The 20,197-nt window shown below is 45.3% G+C and overlaps 1 protein-coding gene across 3 annotated transcripts in view; it reads right to left on the reverse strand.

The window, feature by feature from the left end:
• Window positions 1-5,921: 5,921 nt before the first annotated feature.
• ankrd10a (ankyrin repeat domain 10a) overlaps window positions 5,922-20,197 on the reverse strand; it is a 32,480-nt gene continuing 18,204 nt past the window's right edge. Inside the window, exons 4-7 of one of the 3 annotated variants that reach the window (XM_029668770.2) lie at window positions 19,921-20,165; window positions 19,570-19,653; window positions 9,301-9,795; window positions 5,922-6,823 (exon numbers count right to left, since the gene is read on the reverse strand). In XM_029668770.2, coding sequence (XP_029524630.1) covers window positions 9,326-9,795; window positions 19,570-19,653; window positions 19,921-20,165 — 799 coding nt within the window. In that variant the 3' untranslated portion in view covers window positions 5,922-6,823; window positions 9,301-9,325. Of the gene's footprint in view, window positions 9,796-19,569; window positions 19,654-19,920; window positions 20,166-20,197 lie in introns of all 3 variants that reach the window. The other 2 variants (XM_029668779.2, XM_029668761.2) reach the window with 2 other exon arrangements.

Raw genomic sequence — 20,197 nt, forward strand, 5'->3', positions numbered from 1 at the left:
AGCGGACGGGGAGTCCATTGACAGCTTTGTCACTAGGTTAAGGGAAAAGGCAGCTACATGAGACTATGGTGCTTCAAGAGATGAACTGATCAGAGATAAGATTGTGCTTGGCATAACTGATGAGGGCACCTGCAGACGTTTGCTGAGAGAACATGGCCTGACGCTGGCCTTGGCAGTGGAGACATGCCGTGCAGCAGAGCTTACTGATATACGGATAAGGTCCATGGAGTTAGAAAGGCAACATATGGACAATGTCAATGCTACATTCAGGCAGCCAGTAAATAAATTCCCCTTTGCCACAGCTAATGCTAATACTACAGCCAACTCTGCAGTGGACAACCCATATATACATATACATATATATTGTGGCATTTCTCATGGACGAGGAAAGGAACACTGCCCAGCCTATGGAAAAATATGCAAATCCTGTGGTACAGCTAATCACTTCGCAAGGGTCTGCATGAAAAGCAAGAGAAAGGAGGGTAAAGTGCACTTCATGGAAACAAACACAGATGAAGGGAACGACAGCACAGATGATGTATATGCTAGCGAGTGCATAGGGGCAGTGAGGGCAAAAGGACAAAAGTGGTTTGTCACTCTGCTACTTAATAATACACCACAGCAATGCCAGCTAGATTCAGGGGCCACGTGCAACGTTATGAGCCTTAAAGACTAAAGGTGGCTCGCGCCCAGAGACAAACTCACACAGAGTAGCACCAAGCTGAAACTGTATTCAGGCCAGTTCATGACCTCTTTTGGCCTGTTTGCGACAGAGTGTGTTTTACGTGGCCAGAAACACACCCTTGAGTTTGAAATAGTTGAGGCTAGTCAACAGCCATTACTGTCAGGTTCTACATGCAAGCGCCATGGGCTTATTAACTTCACCATCCCAGCTGATCTTAACATTATAGACAAAGTCCAGGCTGGGCCCCTGAGCAAGGAGACACTCCTAAGCAAGTACCATGATGTCTTCAACGCACCGGTCGAGTCAGTTCCCGGGGAAGTCCACTTTGAGTTGGACGCAGCAATCCAGCCTGTCCAGTGTGCACCCCGCAATGTACCAGTGGCCATGAAAGCAGCTACGAAGGCTCAGCTTGACAAATACGAAGCAGATGGCCACATCATATCCGTCACCGAGCCTACAGACTGGATAAGTAATATGGTTATCGTAAAAAAAAAAAAACAGACAAGCTACGGTTATGCATTGATCCTAAACTACGGGGGTTGCGACAATGGCGGTAATTTTCAAAATTTTTCAAGAACTTTTGGGTTGGACCTGGAAAGTATGACATTTTTAAGACTGCTACTCTCAACCGGGCTCTGCGACGTTCACATTACATTATGCCCACGTTGGAGGATGTTCTTTACAAGCTCCCAAAGGCCAGAGTCTTCACGCTCGTGGATGCCAGAGATGCCTTCCTGCAGTGCAAGCTCGACGAGCCCAGCAGCTACATGACCACCTTTTGGACACCCTGGGGCAGGAAGAGGTGGTTGAAGCTTCCGTTTGGTGTCTCTGTGGCTCCAGAGGTGTATCAGAGGAAACAGCATCTGTTGATGGGACTCAGTGGCGTGGAACCCATAGCAGATTACATCCTCGTAGTAGGCTGTGGGGACAGTGATGAGGAGGCAGAATGTGACCATGACGATAAGCTGCTGGCCCTGATGGTCAGATGCAGACAGGTCAAGCTAAGGCGAAGCATAAAAAAAGCTTCAGTTTAAAGTGCCAGAGGTCCGCTTTCATGGGCACATCTTGTCCTCCACCGGATTGAAGGCGGATCCTGAAAAAGTGAAGGCTGTCTTGGAAATGCCCCACCCATCTGACGTGAAGGGAGTGCAGCGCTTCGTCGGATTCGTCACCTACCTGGCCAAATTCCTACCGCGGCTCTCTGAAGTGTATGAGCCACTAAGGAGGCTCATGGACAAGGACACCATCTGGCATTGGCTCCCAAAACATGGCGCAGCGGTGAGGGAAATAAAACAACTGGTCACCCAGACACCTGTACTGCGATACTACAATGTGTCAAAAGCTGTCACGATTCAGAGTGACTCAAGCCAGTATGGACTTGGCTGTTGCCTCATGCAGGAGGGCCAGCCTGTGGCATTCGACTCTAGGGCACTCACCCCAACAGAGCAGAACTATGCCCAGATAGAGAAGGAGTGCCTCAGCATTGTGTTTGCATGCCAACGCTTCCACCACTACCTGTACAGGCACGACAATATTACCGCAGAGACAGATCACAAGCCCCTTATTGCTATATTCAGCAAGCCTCTTCTGAATGCCCCAAAACAACTGCAGAGCATGCTACTGTCCCTACAAAACTACAACCTCAAGGTGGTGTATAAGCCAGGGCCAGAGATGTATGTGAGTGACACGCTCAGCAGGGCTACTGCATCAGGCACTCACACACGCTCCATGCATGAACAACACGCAGTGTGCAGCTTACAAACAGAGCAAGTGGATGTTTGAACACATCAACCAGGCTGTCTACCTCAATGTTACGGACCAGCGCCTTATACAAATCAGACAGCACACAGACAGGGACGAGCAACTCCAGGCATTGAGGTCTGTGATCCGGATGGGCTGGCCCGACTGCAGGGAGGAAACTGCTTTAGCCGTCAGAGAATATTGGCCAGTCAAAGAGGAGCTCAGTGTTCAAAACGGAGTAATATTCAAGTGTCAGAGAGTCGTTATTCCCCGGTCTATGCGCCCTGAGATGTTGGCGTGCGTGCAGTCAAGTCACATAGGAGGTGAGGCCTGTTACAGACAAGCACGTGACACACTGTATTGGCCAGGAATGCAGAGTGAAATCAAAGACTATGTCAGTAAATGCACAATCTGCAATGAATATGCCATTGAGCAACAGAGAGAGACTATGTCCAACGAGCTACCGATGCGCCCCTGGCAGATAGTAAGTCTAGATCTCTTCCAGCACAGTGGCAAACTTTCTGCTTGTAGTCGATCATTACTCAGTCTTTTGGGAGATTGACCTCCTCCCCGACCTCTCAGCAGAGACAACGATCAAACGCTGCAAGGCTCAGTTTGCCCCCTATGGCCAGCCAGATAGGGTAATTTCAGACAATGGTCCCCAATTCTTCAGAGTTGAGTTCCGAAAATTTGCTGCAGGATGGGAATTTGAGCACGTCACTTCATCACCACGACACCCAAAAGCTAATGGGAAGGCGGAGTCCGCAGTAAAAATCACAAAGAACCTCTGCAAAAAGGCTCTGTGAGAGGGCAAAGATGCCTGGAAAGCAATCCTGCAGTGGCGCAATACCCCGACAGAAGGCATGGATAGCAGCCCGGCACAGCACCTCATGGCACGGCGCTTAAAAGCAGCTCTGCCAGTAGCCAGCACTCTCCTGGAGCCATGTGTGGTGACAGACGTGCTGGTGAAGCTACGTCACAGAAGACAGGTCTCATCTACGACAAATCAGCAAAAGACTTACCTGAGCTCAGGGTAGGTGAAACGGTGCGAATGAAGCCACTACCAGGGGACCGGACAGGCCTCTGGAGACTCGGATCCTGTGTACAGAAAGTGGCACCACGCTCCTACTTGGTCGAAGTGAATGGATCACTGTACCGTCGTAACAGGGTTGACCTTCGGATTGCTGAGCCAGCACCTACTCCGAACCCTGATGGCCAAAGGGGTCGCATGACAAAAGACAGAACCCCAGCAAGTCACATGGGGCCTGAGGCACTGGGCGAAGAGCCAGGGGATCACAGGTTGGCCGCTCCCTCGCCCATCAATTCTCCCCTTAAGACAGTCAGGTGACACGCCTGTGCAGGAACCCGCAGTCCTTCACGCTGCGTGCGTCTGTCCCAGCCACCAAAAATACTTAATCTGTAGGTTTCCCATCAGGGATTGTTGACAGACAGAGATAAAAGTGAAGAGAATATCAAAATGAGTTGTTGTTACCTGAGAATAAACAAAAAAAAATACTAAACTGTTTATGTTGGAAATTGTTAATAGGTTTGTTTTGTTAGTGAATTGACACCTCCTGTCCTATTTTATTAAATGGAAGATGTTATGGGTTTAAGATGGCGCAGTGATGCCATCTGTTGGTAAATGTTCATTTCTGCAACTCTTGTGTTTTACCGGGGTGCTTGAGATACCCGGATGTGTTGTGATGTACTGAACAAGACTGGTTACTCGCATCAATGCCTCTGTCTCGCCATTTAACATTCAAACATTTTGCTGCACCACCTGCTAAACTGTGTATGTGACCAACATACTTTGATTTGACATGCAAATATAGGCAAATTTTCATACCCAAATATGACAGCATTCCACACCATGATGTTGTTCTCAGATGGATCGACACTGACTCAAGCGGATCTTGTTGCAGTCAGTCAGATGCATGAGAAAATAAATCAATACAAAGTGACAAGGGACAGAGTGTTACAATGTATCAACATATGTACGCAGCGCTGTAGCCAGATCACTATGCTGGTTTGTTTTAAAACAGTAAACAAGCTCAATGCCTTGACACCGCCGCAACAAATCACCTTTTGAAATCCCTCATGAGTCGCCTTCTCGCTGGAGTGGACATCACTGAAGACTATGCACGCATCTTTTCGGGCCTATAATTTTTGCAGTAGTTATATTTTGACACGAAAATCACCCTTTCTTCCTGACAACAAAACATGTTCTTTGTATGCCCCAAAATATGAGCGGCGATATCGCATTCTCAAAATAGATAGGAGTTCTGTATATACATTTACATTTAAGTCATTTAGCAGACGCTCTTATCCAGAGCGACTTACAAATTGGTGCATTCACCTTATGACATCCAGTGGAACAGTATAGTTGTCATCCTCAAAGACAAAATCTACAATAATGTCAATCAGCGTGGCTAATATCACATATAGAGATACTACAAATGCACACCCCTATTTCTAGGTGTAAAATGGAACAGACTCAGCTGGAGGCGTGGCCTTGGAACGTTACGGGTTGTACAAAAAGGTTGACTGCGGAGGTGACAAGGTGACGCACACGAATGCATAGCCATGTGAGTTAGAGATTGCTCTCAAGGGATGGCATGTACTTTTAGGACTACAATTAGTATGCATGGGAAGAACAACTTGAAATAGATTTAACAAATGCATTTTGTGGTCACACCTTGTCCATCCAGGACTTCTACATCTGGTGATGTCAGAGGAAGGTCCTAAAAATAGCCAAAGACTCCAGTTACCCAAGCCATGTACTGTTGTCTGACACACGGTGCCTTCTCGAATCAACAGGCACAGAGACCGCGAGTACCCCCAAGCCATAAGACTGCTAAATAGCCAGACCACTAAATAGTCAATTAATGGGTACCCAAAATATCTGCACTGACTCTACACACACACACAACACACACACACACACACACTACACTGTCACTCCCAAACATATACCTCACACATTGAGACTAGATATGCACACACACACAACACACATACTGACTTCAAACATATACACACACTCATTTGCTGCTGCTACTTATCTATCCGGATGCCTAGTCACTTCACCCTGCCTTCATGTACATATCTACCTCAAGTGCATCTGCACATTGACCTGGTACTCCCTGTATATAGCTCCATTCTTATGTATGTTATTTTATTCCTCATGTGTTAGTTACTATTTTCTTTTTAAAACTCTGGATCATTGGGAAAGGTTCGTAAGCGAGCATTTCACTGTAAAGTGTACACCAGTTTTATTCGTCGCATGTGGTCAAATTTGATTTGATTACAGTAGTATCCCATGAAAGCACATCTTCAGACATGATTGAGTTTGTATTATTAAGTCCAACACAACCCTATAATTCCAATTTAAAATAAATGCTAGTTGCACAAGCAAGATAAGACAAGGTCATTCAAAAAAAATCATTCAAACATTTTAGCAATGTCATAGAAGCAAAAGGGAAGACATGGTCAAGTATGCAATTTGGTAACACATTTATTTCAGAAGACCCAAAAAAATGAATCTAAAAAGGACTGTCACAAGTCAGTTTACAGATTGTCTACATGATAAATACTGTTTGCAGTGCTCCAAGTACAGACAATGAACAACAAGGTAAAACAAACTCAGTAAAAACACTTTTTTTTATGCCATAATAGATTTAACATAAGTGTTGGCACAGAACCTACATGCCAAACACAAGTAATTTACCCTTTTGGTCTAAAAAAAACCAAAACCGGCATCGCCGACTTATCATAACTCATAATTCTAATAACCTGCATTTTATGCAATACCATCACCAGACAAACTAGGATCAGCTTACCACAATCACATCTCTTGCGCTACAACAGACAGTAATAAAATAAGAATTTCAAATATCAAATACAAAAACGACAATGCTACAGTTGAAGACAGAAGTTTACATACACAAACAAGTCATTAAAACTTGTTTTTCAACCACTCCACAAACTTCTTGTTAACAAACTATAGTTTTGGCAAGTTGGTTAGGACATCTACTTTGTGCATGACAAGTAATTTTTCTAACAATTGTTTACAGACAAGATGATTTCACTTATAATTCACTGTATCACAATTCCAGTGGGTCAGAAGTTTACATACACTAAGTTGACTGTGCCATTAAACAGCTTGGAATATTCCAGAAAATGATGTCATGGCTTTAGAAGCTTCTGATCATTTGAGTTAATTGGGGGTGTACATGTGGATCTATTTCAAGGCCTACCTTTGAACTTCGTGCCTCTTGCTTGACATCATGGGAAAATCAAAAGAAATCAGCCAAGACCACAGAAAATAAATTGTAGAAATCCACAAGTCTGGTTTATCCATGGGAGCAATTTCCAAACGCCTGGAAGTACCACTTTCATCTGTACAAAAAATAGTACGTAAGTTTAAACACCATGGGACCACGCAGCCGTCATACCGTTCAGGAAGGAGACGCATTCTGTCTCCTAGAGATGAACGTACTTTGGTGCAAAAAGTGCAAATGAATCCCAGAACAACAGCAAAGGACCTTGTGAAGATGCTGGAGGAAACAGGTACAAAATTATCCAGTCGTGGCCAAAAGTTTTGAGAACGACACAAATATACATTTTCACAAAGTCTGCTGCCTCAGTTTGTATGATGGCAATTTGCATATACTCCAGAATGTTATGAAGAGTAATTGCAAAGTCCCTCTTTGCCATTCAAATGAACTTGAATCCCCCCAAAAACATTTCCACTGCATTTCAGGCCTGTCACAAAAGGACCAGCTGACATCATGTCAGTGATTCTCTCGTTAACACAGGTGTGAGTGTTGACGAGGACAAGGCTGGAGATCACTCTGTCATGCTGATTGAGTTTGAATAACAGACTGGAAGCTTCAAAAGGAGGGTGGTGCTTGGAATCATTGATCAAACATGGTTACTTGCAAGGAAACACGTGCCGTCATCATTGCTTTGCACAAAAAGGGCTTCACAGTCAAGGATATTGCTGCCAGTAAAATTGCACCTAAATCAACAATTTATTGGATCATCAAGAACTTCAAGGAGAGTGGTTCAATTGTTGTGAAGAAGGCTTCAGGGCACCCAAGAAAGTCCAGCAAGCGCCAGGACCATCTCCTAAAGTTGATTCAGCTGCGGGATCTGGGCACCACCAGTGCAGAGCTTGCTCAGGAATGGCAGCAGGCAGGTGTGAGTGCATCTGCACGCACAGTGAGGCGAAGACTTTTGGAGGATGGCCTGGTGTCAAGAAGGGCAGCAAAGAAGCCACGTCTCTCCAGGAAAAACATCAGGGACATACTGACATTCTGAAAAGGTACAGGGATTGAACTGCTGAGGACTGGGGTAAAGTCATTTTCTCTGACGAATCCCCTTTCTGATTGTTTGGGGTATCCGGAAAAAAGCTTGTCCGGAGAAGACAAGGTGAGCGCTACCATCAGTCATGTGTCATGCCAACAGTAAAGTATCTTGAGACCATTCATGTGTGGGGTTGCTTCTAAGCCAAGGGAGTGGGCTCACACACAATTTTGCCTCAGAACACAGCCATGAATAAAGAATGGTACCAACACATCCTCCGAGGGCAACTTCTCCCAACCATCCAGGAACAGTTTGGTGACAAACAATGCCTTTTCCAGCATGATGGCAAACCTTGCCATAAGGCAAAAGTGATAACTAAGTGGCTTGGGGAACAAAACATCAATATTTTGGGACCATCGCCAGGAAACTCCCCAGACCTTAATCCCATTGAGAACTTGTGTTCAATCTTCAAGAGGCAGGTGGACAAACAATCCCACAAATTCTGACAAACATTGATTATGCAAGAATGGACTGCCATCAGTCAGGATGTGGCCCAGAAGTTAATTGACAGCATGCCAGGGTGGATTGCAGAGGTCTTGAAAAAGAAGGGTCAACAATGCAAATATTGACTCTTTGCATCAACTTCATGTAATTGTCAATAAAAGTCTGACACTTACAAAATGCTTGTAAGTATACTTCAGTATTCCATAGTAACATCAGTGTCTAAAGACACTGAAGCAGCAAACTATGTGGAAATTAATATTTGTGTCATTCTCAAAACTGAAGAACACCATCCCAAATGTGGAGCACGTGGGTGGCAGCATCATGTTGTGGGGGTGCTTTTCTGCAGGAGGGACTGGTGCACTTCACAAAATAGGTGGCATCATGAGGATGGAAAATAATGTGGATATAATGAACATCTCAAGACATCAGTCAGGAAGTTAAAGCTTTGGTCGCAAATAGGCCTTCCAAATGGACAATGACCCCAAGCATACTTCCAAAGTTGTGGCAAAATGGTTTAAGGACAACAGAGTCAAGGTATTGGAGTGGCCATCACAAAGACCTGACCTCAATCCCATAGAAAACTGGGGCCAAAATTCACCCAACTTATTATGGGAAGCGTGTGGAAGGCTACCCGAAAACTTTGACCCAAGGTAAACAATTTAAAGGCAATGCTACCAAATACTAATTTAGTGTATGTAAACTTCTGACCCACTGGGAATGTGATGAAAGAAATAAAAGTTGAACGAAATAATTCTCTCTACTATTATTCTGACATCACATTCTTAAAATAAAGTGATTCTAACTGACCAAAGACAGGCCATTTTTACTAGGATTAAATATCAGGTATTGTGAAAAACTGAGTTTAAATGTATTTGGCTAAGGTGTATGTAAACTTCCGACTTCAACTGTGCTTGTTCCCTTTGGTAGATGGGCCAAAGTGTCTCTCTCCACTCCATCCCCAGTGCAACAATGATGTTATGGTAACCATTGGATTTTAAGGCAGGCTAGCGGCTCTATGCAAAGTTGTGTCACCGCTGGGGTAGGTAGATAGACTGACTACTTACTTGGGAAGGGCCAGCCTCCCCCAATTTAGGATCCGTGGTAGAGGTGCATGTCACTGAGCACGGCCTGGTCGTAACACTGCTCCACGCACACCGAGTTGCTGTGCTCTTCAGCCAGGTCCTCTGCCGTGTCCCCAAAGCCATGGTAATGTCCGTAGTGCAGGGTGTCTCCCAGGTCGCTGGCCATGGCCTCCCAGGAGGGTCGGTGGGACACGCAGCTGCTGGGGCTTCCCGTCAGGTGTAGCGAACCGCACATCTCGTGGGCTGAATGCCGCCGGGTCTCCTCCGCCTCCTGATTAGCTAGCCGTGATGACGACAGACCGTTTTCAGTGGAAGTAGCCAAGGCCGGCAGTCCCCATGGCGTGGAGAAGCCGGTTGACAGCACAGCAGGGTTGTCACCACTTAGGTGTTTTGGCATGTGGCCATTGGTGGAGATGGCACCGTTCTGTGGCCCATTATTGCCGTTCGTCTGACCCGTGGTGGCTTTGGGGTCATCTGCTGTTGAAAAAAAGACATGACTAGTCATATTCAAATGTTGGATGGCACATAGAAAGAACACACTTGGCAGGTTAATGAACAGGATTTGGTAGCAACTCTCCAAACACATAAATACGAGGTAAGCAACTTTATTTTGTTTTGCAAACATATCCATGTCCGATTCTCATGATACTTTTACAAAAAATAAACCATTGAATATGACCCAGACAATTACTTTACCCTAGACAGATGATTTCAATGTAATTAAATGCCTATGAAATTTCATCACGTCAAGGTCATCAAAAAGGTTAATAAAAATATGACTTTCGAGTATACATTCTCTATCGATGTGCCTTTCAAACACATGACAATGTACCAGAAATACATACCCCTGGCCAAACTAGATTTGTACTTACACTAACAAAACATTAATACAACTGTCAGAATCAGAAAAAAAATCTAGGTGTACTATAAACATTGGTACTTATTTCTATAACGTACAGTTGAAAGATACTGTCAGATTAATCACTACCATACCATGCAAATAAAATTGAAAATGTATTATTTGCTGAGGTTTGTCAAATACAGTGGCACAGCACAAATCCTTAATTATTATACAATGCAGTCCATATTATGTTTCATTGAACTAATTAAACCACAACCGGCCAATTTTATAGTACAAACAAGTTCATTTCTCATCGCTTCCCTTTGAAATTTAGAATCAGTCAGGGGAGTAAGAAGTCTACCCTTTGGCTCTTAAACAAAGGATTTATAAGGAGTTAAACCAAAGCACCAGCTTGGATCTCATTCTCTTAATTTTCTTTAGATCAAACAGAGTATGGGACAAGGCTATTATACACTGCTCAAAAAAATAAAGGGAACACTTAAACAACACAATGTAACTCCAAGTCAAATCACACTTCTGTGAAATCAAACTGTCCACTTAGGAAGCAACACTGACAATAAATGTCACATGCTGTTGTGCAAATGGAATAGACAACAGGTGGAAATAGGCAATTAGCAAGACACCCCCAATAAAGGAGTGGTTTTGCAGGTGGCAACCACAGACCACTTCTCAGTTCCTATGCTTCCTGGCTGATGTTTTGGTCACTTTTGAATGCTGGCGGTGCTTTCACTCTAGTGGTAGCATGAGACGGAGTCTACAACCCACACAAGTGGCTCAGGTAGTGCAGCTCATCCAGGATGGCACATCAATGCGAGCTGTGGCAAGAAGGTTTGCTGTGTCTGTCAGCGTAGTGTCCAGAGCATGGAGGCGCTACCAGGAGACAGGCCAGTACATCAGGAGACGTGGAGGAGGCCGTAGGAGGGCAACAACCCAGCAGCAGGACCGCAACCTCCGCCTTTGTGCAAGGAGGAGCACTGCCAGAGCCCTGCAAAATGACCCCCAACAGGCCACAAATGTGCATGTGTCTGCTCAAACGGTCAGAAACAGACTCCATGAGGGTGGTATGAGGGCCCGACGTCCACAGGTGAGGGTTGTGCTTACAGCCCAACACCGTGCAGGACATTTGGCATTTGCCAGAGAACACCAAGATTGCCAAATTCACCACTGGCGCCCTGTGCTCTTCACAGATGAAAGCAGGTTCACACTGAGCACGTGACAGACGTGACAGAGTCTGGAGACACCGTTCTGCTGCCTGAAACATCCTCCAGCATGACCGGTTTGGCGGTGGGTCAGTCATGGTGTGGGTGGCATTTCTTTGGGGGGGCCGCACAGCCCTCCATGTGCTCGCCAGAGGTAGCCTGACTGCCATTAGGTACCGAGATGATATCCTCAGACCCCTTGTGAGACCATATGCTGGTGCGGTTGGCCCTGGGTTCCTCCTAATGTAAGACAATGCTAGACCTCATGTGGCTGGAGGGTGTCAGCAGTTCCTGCCAGAGGAAGGCATTGATGCTATGGACTGGCCCGCCCGTTCCCCAGACCTGAATCCAATTGAGCACATCATGTCTCGCTCCAACCACCAACACCACGTTGCACCACAGACTGTCCAGGAGTTGGCGGATGCTTTAGTCCATGTCTGGGAGAAGATCCCTCAGGAGACCATCCGCTACCTCATCAGGAGAATGCCCAGGCGTTGTAGGGAGGTCATACAGGCACGTGGAGGCCACACACACTACTGAGCCTCATTTTGACTTGTTTTAAGGACATTACATCAAAGTTGGATCAGCCTGTAGTGTGGTTTTCCACTTCAATTTTGAGTGTCACTCCAAATCCAGACCGCCATGGGTTGATACATTTGATTTCCATTGATACTTTGTGTGATTTTGTTGTCAGCACATTCAACTATGTGAAGAAAAAAGTATTAAGAATATTTCATTCATTCAGATCTAGGATGTGTTATTTTAGTGTTCCCTTTATTTTTTTGAGCAGTGTAGTTTTGATTTTGTATTAGTTTCTATTAGTTCTTCAAATTTTATTTGAAATTCAGTTATGATTTTATAAAACTAAATCTAAAACCTGTTTTTTGTTGTATTATTTAGTTTGTGTTACGGACAGAAAGTAGCCCATGTGTGGGAAGCTAGGAGCCATTTACAGTGGGGCAAAAAAATAAATTGTCAGCCACCAATTGTGCAAGTTCTCCCACTTAAAAAGATGAGAGGCCTGTAATTTTCATCATAGGTACACTTCAACTATGACAGACAAAATGAGAAAGAAAATCCAGAAAATCACATTGTAGGATTTTTAATGAATTTATTTGCAAATTATGGTGGAAAATAAGTATTTGGTCAATAACAAAAGTTTCTCAATACTTTGTTATATACTCTTTGTTGGCAATGACAGAGGTCAAACGTTTTCTGTAAGTCTTCACAAGGTTTTCACACACTGTTGCTGGTATTTTGGCCCATTCCTCCATGCAGATCTCCTCTAGAGCAGTGATGTTTTGGGGCTGTTGCTGGGCAACACGGACTTTCAACTCCCTCCAAAGATTTTCTATGGGGTTGAGATCTGGAGACTGGCTAGGCCACTCCAGGACCTTGAAATGCTTCTTACGAAGCCACTCCTTCGTTGCCCGGGTGGTGTGTTTGGGATCATTGTCATGCTGAAAGACCCAGCCACGTTTCATCTTCAATGCCCTTGCTGATGGAAGGAGGTTTTCACTCAAAATCTCACGATACATGGCCCCATTCATTCTTTCCTTTACACGGATCAGTCGTCCTGGTCCCTTTGCAGACAAACAGCCCCAAAGCATGATGTTTCCACCCCCATGCTTCACAGTAGGTATGGTGTTCTTTGGATGCAACTCAGCATTATTTGTCCTCCAAACACGACGAGTTTAGTTTTTACCAAAAAGTTATATTTTGGTTTCATCGGACCATATGACATTCTCCCAATCTTCTTCTGGATCATCCAAATGCTCTCTAGCAAACTTGAGACGGGCCTGGACATGTACTGGCTTAAGCAGGGGGACACGTCTGGCACTGCAGGATTTGAGTCCTTGGCGGCGTAGTGTGTTACTGATGGTAGGCTTTGTTACTTTGGTCCCAGCTCTCTGCAGGTCATTCACTAGGTCCCCCCGTGTGGTTCTGGGATTTTTGCTCACCGTTCTTGTGATCATTTTGACCCCACGGGGTGAGATCTTGCGTGGAGCACCAGATCGAGGGAGATTATCAGTGGTCTTGTATGTCTTCAATTTCCTAATAATTGCTCCCAGTTGATTTCTTCAAACCAAGCTGCTTACCTATTGCAGATTCAGTCTTCCCAGCCTGGTATAGGTCTACAAATTTGTTTCTGGTGTCCTTTGACAGCTCTTCGGTCTTGGCCATAGTGGAGTTTGGAGTGTGACTGAGGTTGTGGACAGGTGTCTTTTGTACTGATAACAACTTCAAACAGGTGCCATTAATACAGGTAATGAGTGGAGGACAGAGGAACCTCTTAAAGAAGAAGTTACAGGTCTGTGAGAGCCAGAAATCTTGCTTGTTTGTAGGTGACCAAATACTTATTTTCCACCATAATTTGCAAATAAATTCATAAAAAATCCTACAATGTGATTTTCTGGATTTTTTTCTCTCTCATTTTGTCTGTCATAGTTGAAGTGTACCTATGATGAAAATTACAGACCTCTCATCTTTTTAAGTGGGAGAACTTGCACAATTGGTGGCTGACTAAATACCTTTTCGCCCCACTGTATGTGTTGTTGGCCTTTTGTTGTTTTTTGGGGATTTTCACATCTTGCCACTGGGGGCAGTAATACAAGCTGAAGGTTTGTCAATGTTTAAAGGAACTTAATGTGACTTGGATTTAAAAGGATAATCGTCGGTGTCTGATTCAAACATTTCTGCCACGCCGTTTATAGTCATGGCCAGCTCTGGGGGTTCTTGTTCATGGGTATTCTCTTGCCTGTTTGGAAAGCTTGATAGCCATTTTCGCCCCGTTGTCAGTTACGAGTAGGCTCTTCGCTGTCCTATACGTCCAATGTGCAGTCAATTACCACTCTGGTGTGTGGATGTTAAATCCAATAGAGGCTGAGCAACAGGTGGTGTCTTGTTGGAGGGGTGATAGAAGCAGGCTGATATGCACATAAACAAAGCAGTCAGTCCTTTCTTGCTCCAGCAGTCAACACACAGGGTTGATTTTCATGCCTCTTTTAGAATGTCCTTAACTTTGTGTTGCTGTATCCATTTGCAAAGCAATCAACACGTTTACTCTAGCAGAGGCAGGAGTTTTAAATTTTGGGATCAAGTCCCAATGGGCAAAGACGTCAATTCAACATTGATTCAACCAATGTATGCCCAGTGGGGTATTTGGTTGAATTGTCTGAGGGCTGGTTCATCACACAGTCTTGTGGACTTGCCAGACTGGATGAATAAATTAACCAGTGCTGTTTTTTTTGTTTTTTTTACAGATTTGAACGAGTTTCCATGTTTCTGCTCTTTTCATTCAAACTGCTAGTTGGTTGTCCTAACGTTGCCGTGCAGCTACTTGTAGCTTCTGGCTGTCCCACCTGGTCTTTAGCCTGAAATTGTTTGTATGATTCTTTGTGGGCACTGTTCAGATTAACTTTGAGATTGGTTTGGACTTCCCTTTTACCTCTGTTCCATACACACTGCTGACACTATAATACATGGTCCTTTCCAGCAATGTACTCAAAACAATCCCATACAGCGCTTTACCTTTTGCTGCCACCATTGCTCACCCTCAGATTTCTTCCCCGTTAGGTTGTGATAGTGATGCACAAGCTATCAAATCTAATCAAATTTTATTTGTCACATACACATGGTTAGCAGATGTTAATGCGAGTGTAGCGAAATGCTTGTGCTTCTAGTTCCGACAATGCAGTGATAACCAACAAGTAATCTAACTAACAATTCCAAAACTACTGTCTTATACACAGTGTAAGGGGATAAGGAATATGTACATAAGGATATATGAATGAGTGATGGTACAGAGCAGCATACAGTAGATGGTATCGAGTACAGTATATACATATGAGATGAGTATGTAGACAAAGTAAACAAAGTGGCATAGTTAAAGTGGCTAGTGACATAAGAATGCAGTCGATGATCTAGAGTACAGTATATACATATGCATATGAGATGAATAATGTAGGGTAAGTAACATTATATAAGGTAGCATTGTTTAAAGTGGCTAGTGATATATTTACATCATTTCCCATCAATTCCCATTATTAAAGTGGCTGGAGTTGGGTCAGTGTCAATGACAGTGTGTTGGCAGCAGCCACTCAATGTTAGTGATTGCTGTTTAACAGTCTGATGGCCTTGAGATAGAAGCTGTTTTCAGTCTCTCGGTCCCAGCTTTGATGCACCTGTACTGACCTCGCCTTCTGGATGATAGCGGGGTGAACAGGCAGTGGTTCGGGTGGTTGATGTCCTTGATGATCTTTATGGCCTTCCTGTAACATCGGGTGGTGTAGGTGTCCTGGAGGGCAGGTAGTTTGCCCCGGTGATGCGTTGTGCAGACCTCACTACCCTCTGGAGAGCCTTACGGTTGAGGGCGGAGCAGTTGCCGTACCAGGCGGTGATACAGCCCGCCAGGATGCTCTCGATTGTGCATCTGTAGAAGTTTGTGAGTGCTTTTGGTGACAAGCCGAATTTCTTCAGCCTCCTGAGGTTGAAGAGGCCTCCGCCTTCTTCACGACGCTGTCAGTGTGAGTGGACCAATTCAGTTTGTCTGTGATGTGTATGCCGAGGAACTTAAAACTTGCTACCCTCTCCACTACTGATCCATCGATGTGGATAGGGGGTGTTCCCTCTGCTGTTTCCTGAAGTCCACAATCATCTCCTTAGTTTTGTTGACGTTGAGTGTGAGGTTATTTTCCTGACACCACACTCCGAGGGCCCTCACCTCCTCCCTGTAGGCCGTCTCGTCGTTGTTGGTAATCAAGCCTACCACTGTTGTGTCGTCCGCAAACTTGATGATTGAGTTGGAGCGTGCATGGCCACGCAGTCGTGGGTGAACAGGGAGTATAGGAGAGGGCTCAGAACGCACCCTTGTGGGGCCCCGTGTTGAGGATCAGCGGGGAGGAGATGTTGTTGCCTACCCTCACCACCTGTGGGCGGCCCGTCAGGAAGTCCAGTACCCAGTTGCACAGGGCGGGGTCGAGACCCAGGGTCTCGAGCTTGATGACGAGCTTGGAGGGTACTATGGTATTGAATGCCGAGCTGTAGTCGATGAACAGCATTCTCACATAGGTATTCCTCTTGTCCAGGTGGGTTAGGGCAGTGTGCAGTGTGGTTGAGATTGCATCGTCTGTGGACCTATTTGGGCGGTAAGCAAATTGGAGTGGGTCTAGGGTGTCAGGTAGGGTGGAGGTGATATGGTCCTTGACTAGTCTCTCAAAGCACTTCATGATGACGGAAGTGAGTGCTATGGGGCGGTAGTCGTTTAGCTCAGTTACCTTAGCTTTCTTGGGAACAGGAACAATGGTGGCCCTCTTGAAGCATGTGGGAACAGCAGACTGATATAGGGATTGATTGAATATGTCCGTAAACACACCGGCCAGCTGGTCTGCGCATGCTCTGAGGGCGCGGCTGGGGATGCCGTCTGGGCCTGCAGCCTTGCGAGGTTAACACGTTTAAATGTCTTACTCACCTCGGCTGCAGTGAAGGAGAGACCGCATGTTTTCGTTGCAGGCAGTGTCAGTGGCACTGTATTGTCCTCAAAGCGGGCAAAAAGTGATTTAGTCTGCCTGGGAGCAAGACATCCTGGTCCGTGACTGGGCTGGGTTTCTTCTTGTAGTCCGTGATTGACTGTAGACCCTGCCACATGCCTCTTGTGTCTGAGCCATTGAATTGAGATTCCACTTTGTCCCTGTACTGACGCTTAGCTTGTTTAATAGCCTTGCGGAGGAATAGCTGCATTGTTTATATTCGGACATATTACCAGACACCTTGCCCTGATTAAAAGCAGTGGTTCGCGCTTTCAGTTTCACGCGAATGCTGCCATCAATCCACGGTTTCTGGTTTGGGAATGTTTTTATCGTTGCTATGGGAACGACATATTCGACGCACGTTCTAATGAACTCGCACACCGAATCAGCGTATTCGTCAATATTTCCATCTGACGCTTGTCGAAACATGTCCCAGTCCACGTGATGGAAGCAGTCTTGGAGTGTGGAGTCAGCTTGGTCTGACCAGCGTTGGACAGACCTCAGCGTGGGAGCCTCTTGTTTAAGTTTCTGCCTGTAGGCAGGGATCAGCAAAATGGAGTCGTGGTCAGCTTTTCCGAAAGGGGGGCGGGGCAGGGCCTTATATGCGTCGCGGAAGTTAGAGTAACAATGATCCAAGGTTTTACCACCCCTGGTTGCGCAATCGATATGCTGGTAAAATTTAGGGAGTCTTGTTTTCAGATTAGCTTTGTTAAAATCAATAAATCGAATAAAGTTCGTTCAGAGCCATCGATGTGTCTGCTTGGGGGGGGATATATACGGCTGTGATTATAATCGAGGAGAATTCTCTTGGAAGATAATGCGGTCTACATTTGATTGTGAGGAATTCTAAATCACGTGAACAGAAGGATTTGAGTTCCTGTATGTTTCCTTCATCACACCATGTCTCGTTAGTCATGAGGCATACGCCCCCGCCACTCTTCTTACCAGAAAGATGTTTGTTTCTGTCGGCGCGATGCGTGGAGAAACCCGTTGGCTGCACCGCCTCGGATAGCGTCTTCCCAGTAAGCCATGTTTCTGTGAAGCAGAGAACGTTGCAGTCTCTGATGTCCCTCTGGAATGCTACCCTTGCTCGGATTTCGTCAACCTTGTTGTCAAGAGACTGGACATTGGCAAGAAGAATGCTGGGGAGTGGTGCGCGATGTGCCCTTTTTCGGAGTCTGACCAGAACACCGCCTCGTTTCCCTCTTTTTCGGAGTCGTTTCCTTGGGTCGCTGCATGCGATCCATTCCGTTGTCCTGTTTGTAAGGCAGAACACCGGATCCGCGTCGCGGAAAACATATTCTTGGTCGTACTGATGGTGAGTTGGCGCTGATCTTATATTCAGTAGTTCTTCTCGACTGTATGTAATGAAACCTAAGATGACCTGGGGTACTAATGTAAGAAATAACACGTAAAAAAACAAAAAACTGCATAGTTTCCTAGGAACGCGAAGCGAGGCGGCCATCTCAGTCGGCGCCGGAAGTGAAAAAAAAAAAAAAACTAGACCTATTTGAAACATTGCCATCTACTGGCAGCATTTCTCCACCAGATTCAGAAAACTAAGTCATGCGCACTCTGAAACATGATTTGCCAAACTGTGCTTCTTAACCCGGAAGCCAGCTGCACCAATGAGTCAGAGAAAACACCATTCAACTGACGACTGAAGTCAAGCCTGCAGGCGGCCGGCACGCCACAAGGAGTCGATAGAGTGCAATGAGCCAAGTAAAGCCCCCCCAGCCAAACCTTTCCCTAACCCAGACAACGCTAGGCCAATTGTGCACCGCAGCAGTGCTTTAGACTGTCCTCCAAGTGGCGTAGCAATGGATAACAAATAAAAAATAACCAAGTAAATGATAGAAAAATACTGAAACTAAATGTTCATTATTTTAACAAAAATTGGAAAAACAATTGTTTACTATAATAACCTCAGTATTGACAGAAGGGAATATGGAGGGGGCGAACTTGGCCTAACACTTATACCATGTAATCAGTCAAAATGTACTTCATAAACACCCTCTTTCAAGACAACCTTAAATCTACAGAATACATTCATTAAAGCCTTATAGTTTCAGTCCAGGTAGCGATTCTGCCATTTGGTTGTTGCCAAAGCATAAATGGTACACAGGATTCGACTAGGGCATAACCAAATTGTGGATGACAGACGGTTGTGAAAAACAAATGTAATTTGTTGAGGTTCATTCACACAACTACCATATTGTGGAGGCCTATCAAGAACAAGGGAAATATTTCAAACTGAACAGTAAGGAAAGGACATTTGGGTACACACGGAATGGGAAAATGCATTCCATGCATAAAATATGCATGTCTGGATTTGTGTGCATTCCTACATCTTGAACATGAATGTGCCAGAAATGCAGAAGGTGTAGGATGAGCTGCTCAGGGATAATGAAAGTTAACATTACTAGAAGCTTAATACATTTCTGAACCATAGAACATTTTCAGATGCCTTGATCTTGACAAGATATTAAAGTCAAGACGATAACAACCTAGCTTATACATACACATGATTCAGAGTGTGAAACTGGCTTTAAGAAAGGCCGCTACAAATAGGCGCAGGAGTTAGTGCAACGGCATAGGATCTGCATGGAGACCACAGTAGAGATATCCAGCTCTTTCAGGGCTGTGGAGGGGCCAGTCCCACCTGAGACAGGGTCTGCAGACTCCATATACATGGTCTCCAGCTCCTCCCCGCAGCCATGCTGCATCCACTTGGGCAGGTCCACACCTGAGGGACGACGGACAGACAGAGCGGAATTAGGCATAGTTAAGGACCTACTATAAGAATGTCTACAGAGCTAATTTTGTTCTCATATGGTATCTATAAGAGTTGCCGTTCAGACTTTAATGCCCACTGACTTGCCAGGCAATTACATTTTTTGTAAGAGCTAGAAAGATAGTCCAACTGATTCATATCGAATCAGCACATTCACAAAGATAAATACACATATTTGAACATTTCTCAGGCCCTGCAACAGACTAGATAGGCCCCTACCGTCTGTTCTGGCCTTCTTGATGCGATTGGGCTCCACACCGTCCAGAAGCCTCTTTCTATTGGCCAGCCCATTGAGGAGACCCTGGCTTTGGCTGAGAGAGCGGTGGCCGTTTAGCGCCCCGTTGGAGTGGAAACCATTGAGCTGGTTGAGGTGGTTTTGAGCGTTGGAGAGCAGCTGGGCGCACTCCCAGAAGCCCTGGGCGTGGGCCAGGTCTGCCGCCGTCAAGCCATTAGCGTTCCTTAAGCTGCCCGGTGAGATGGGACCAAAGTTAGGAAC

Source organism: Oncorhynchus nerka, linkage group LG2, assembly GCF_034236695.1.
Source record: "Oncorhynchus nerka isolate Pitt River linkage group LG2, Oner_Uvic_2.0, whole genome shotgun sequence".
Classification (NCBI taxonomy): domain Eukaryota; kingdom Metazoa; phylum Chordata; class Actinopteri; order Salmoniformes; family Salmonidae; genus Oncorhynchus; species Oncorhynchus nerka.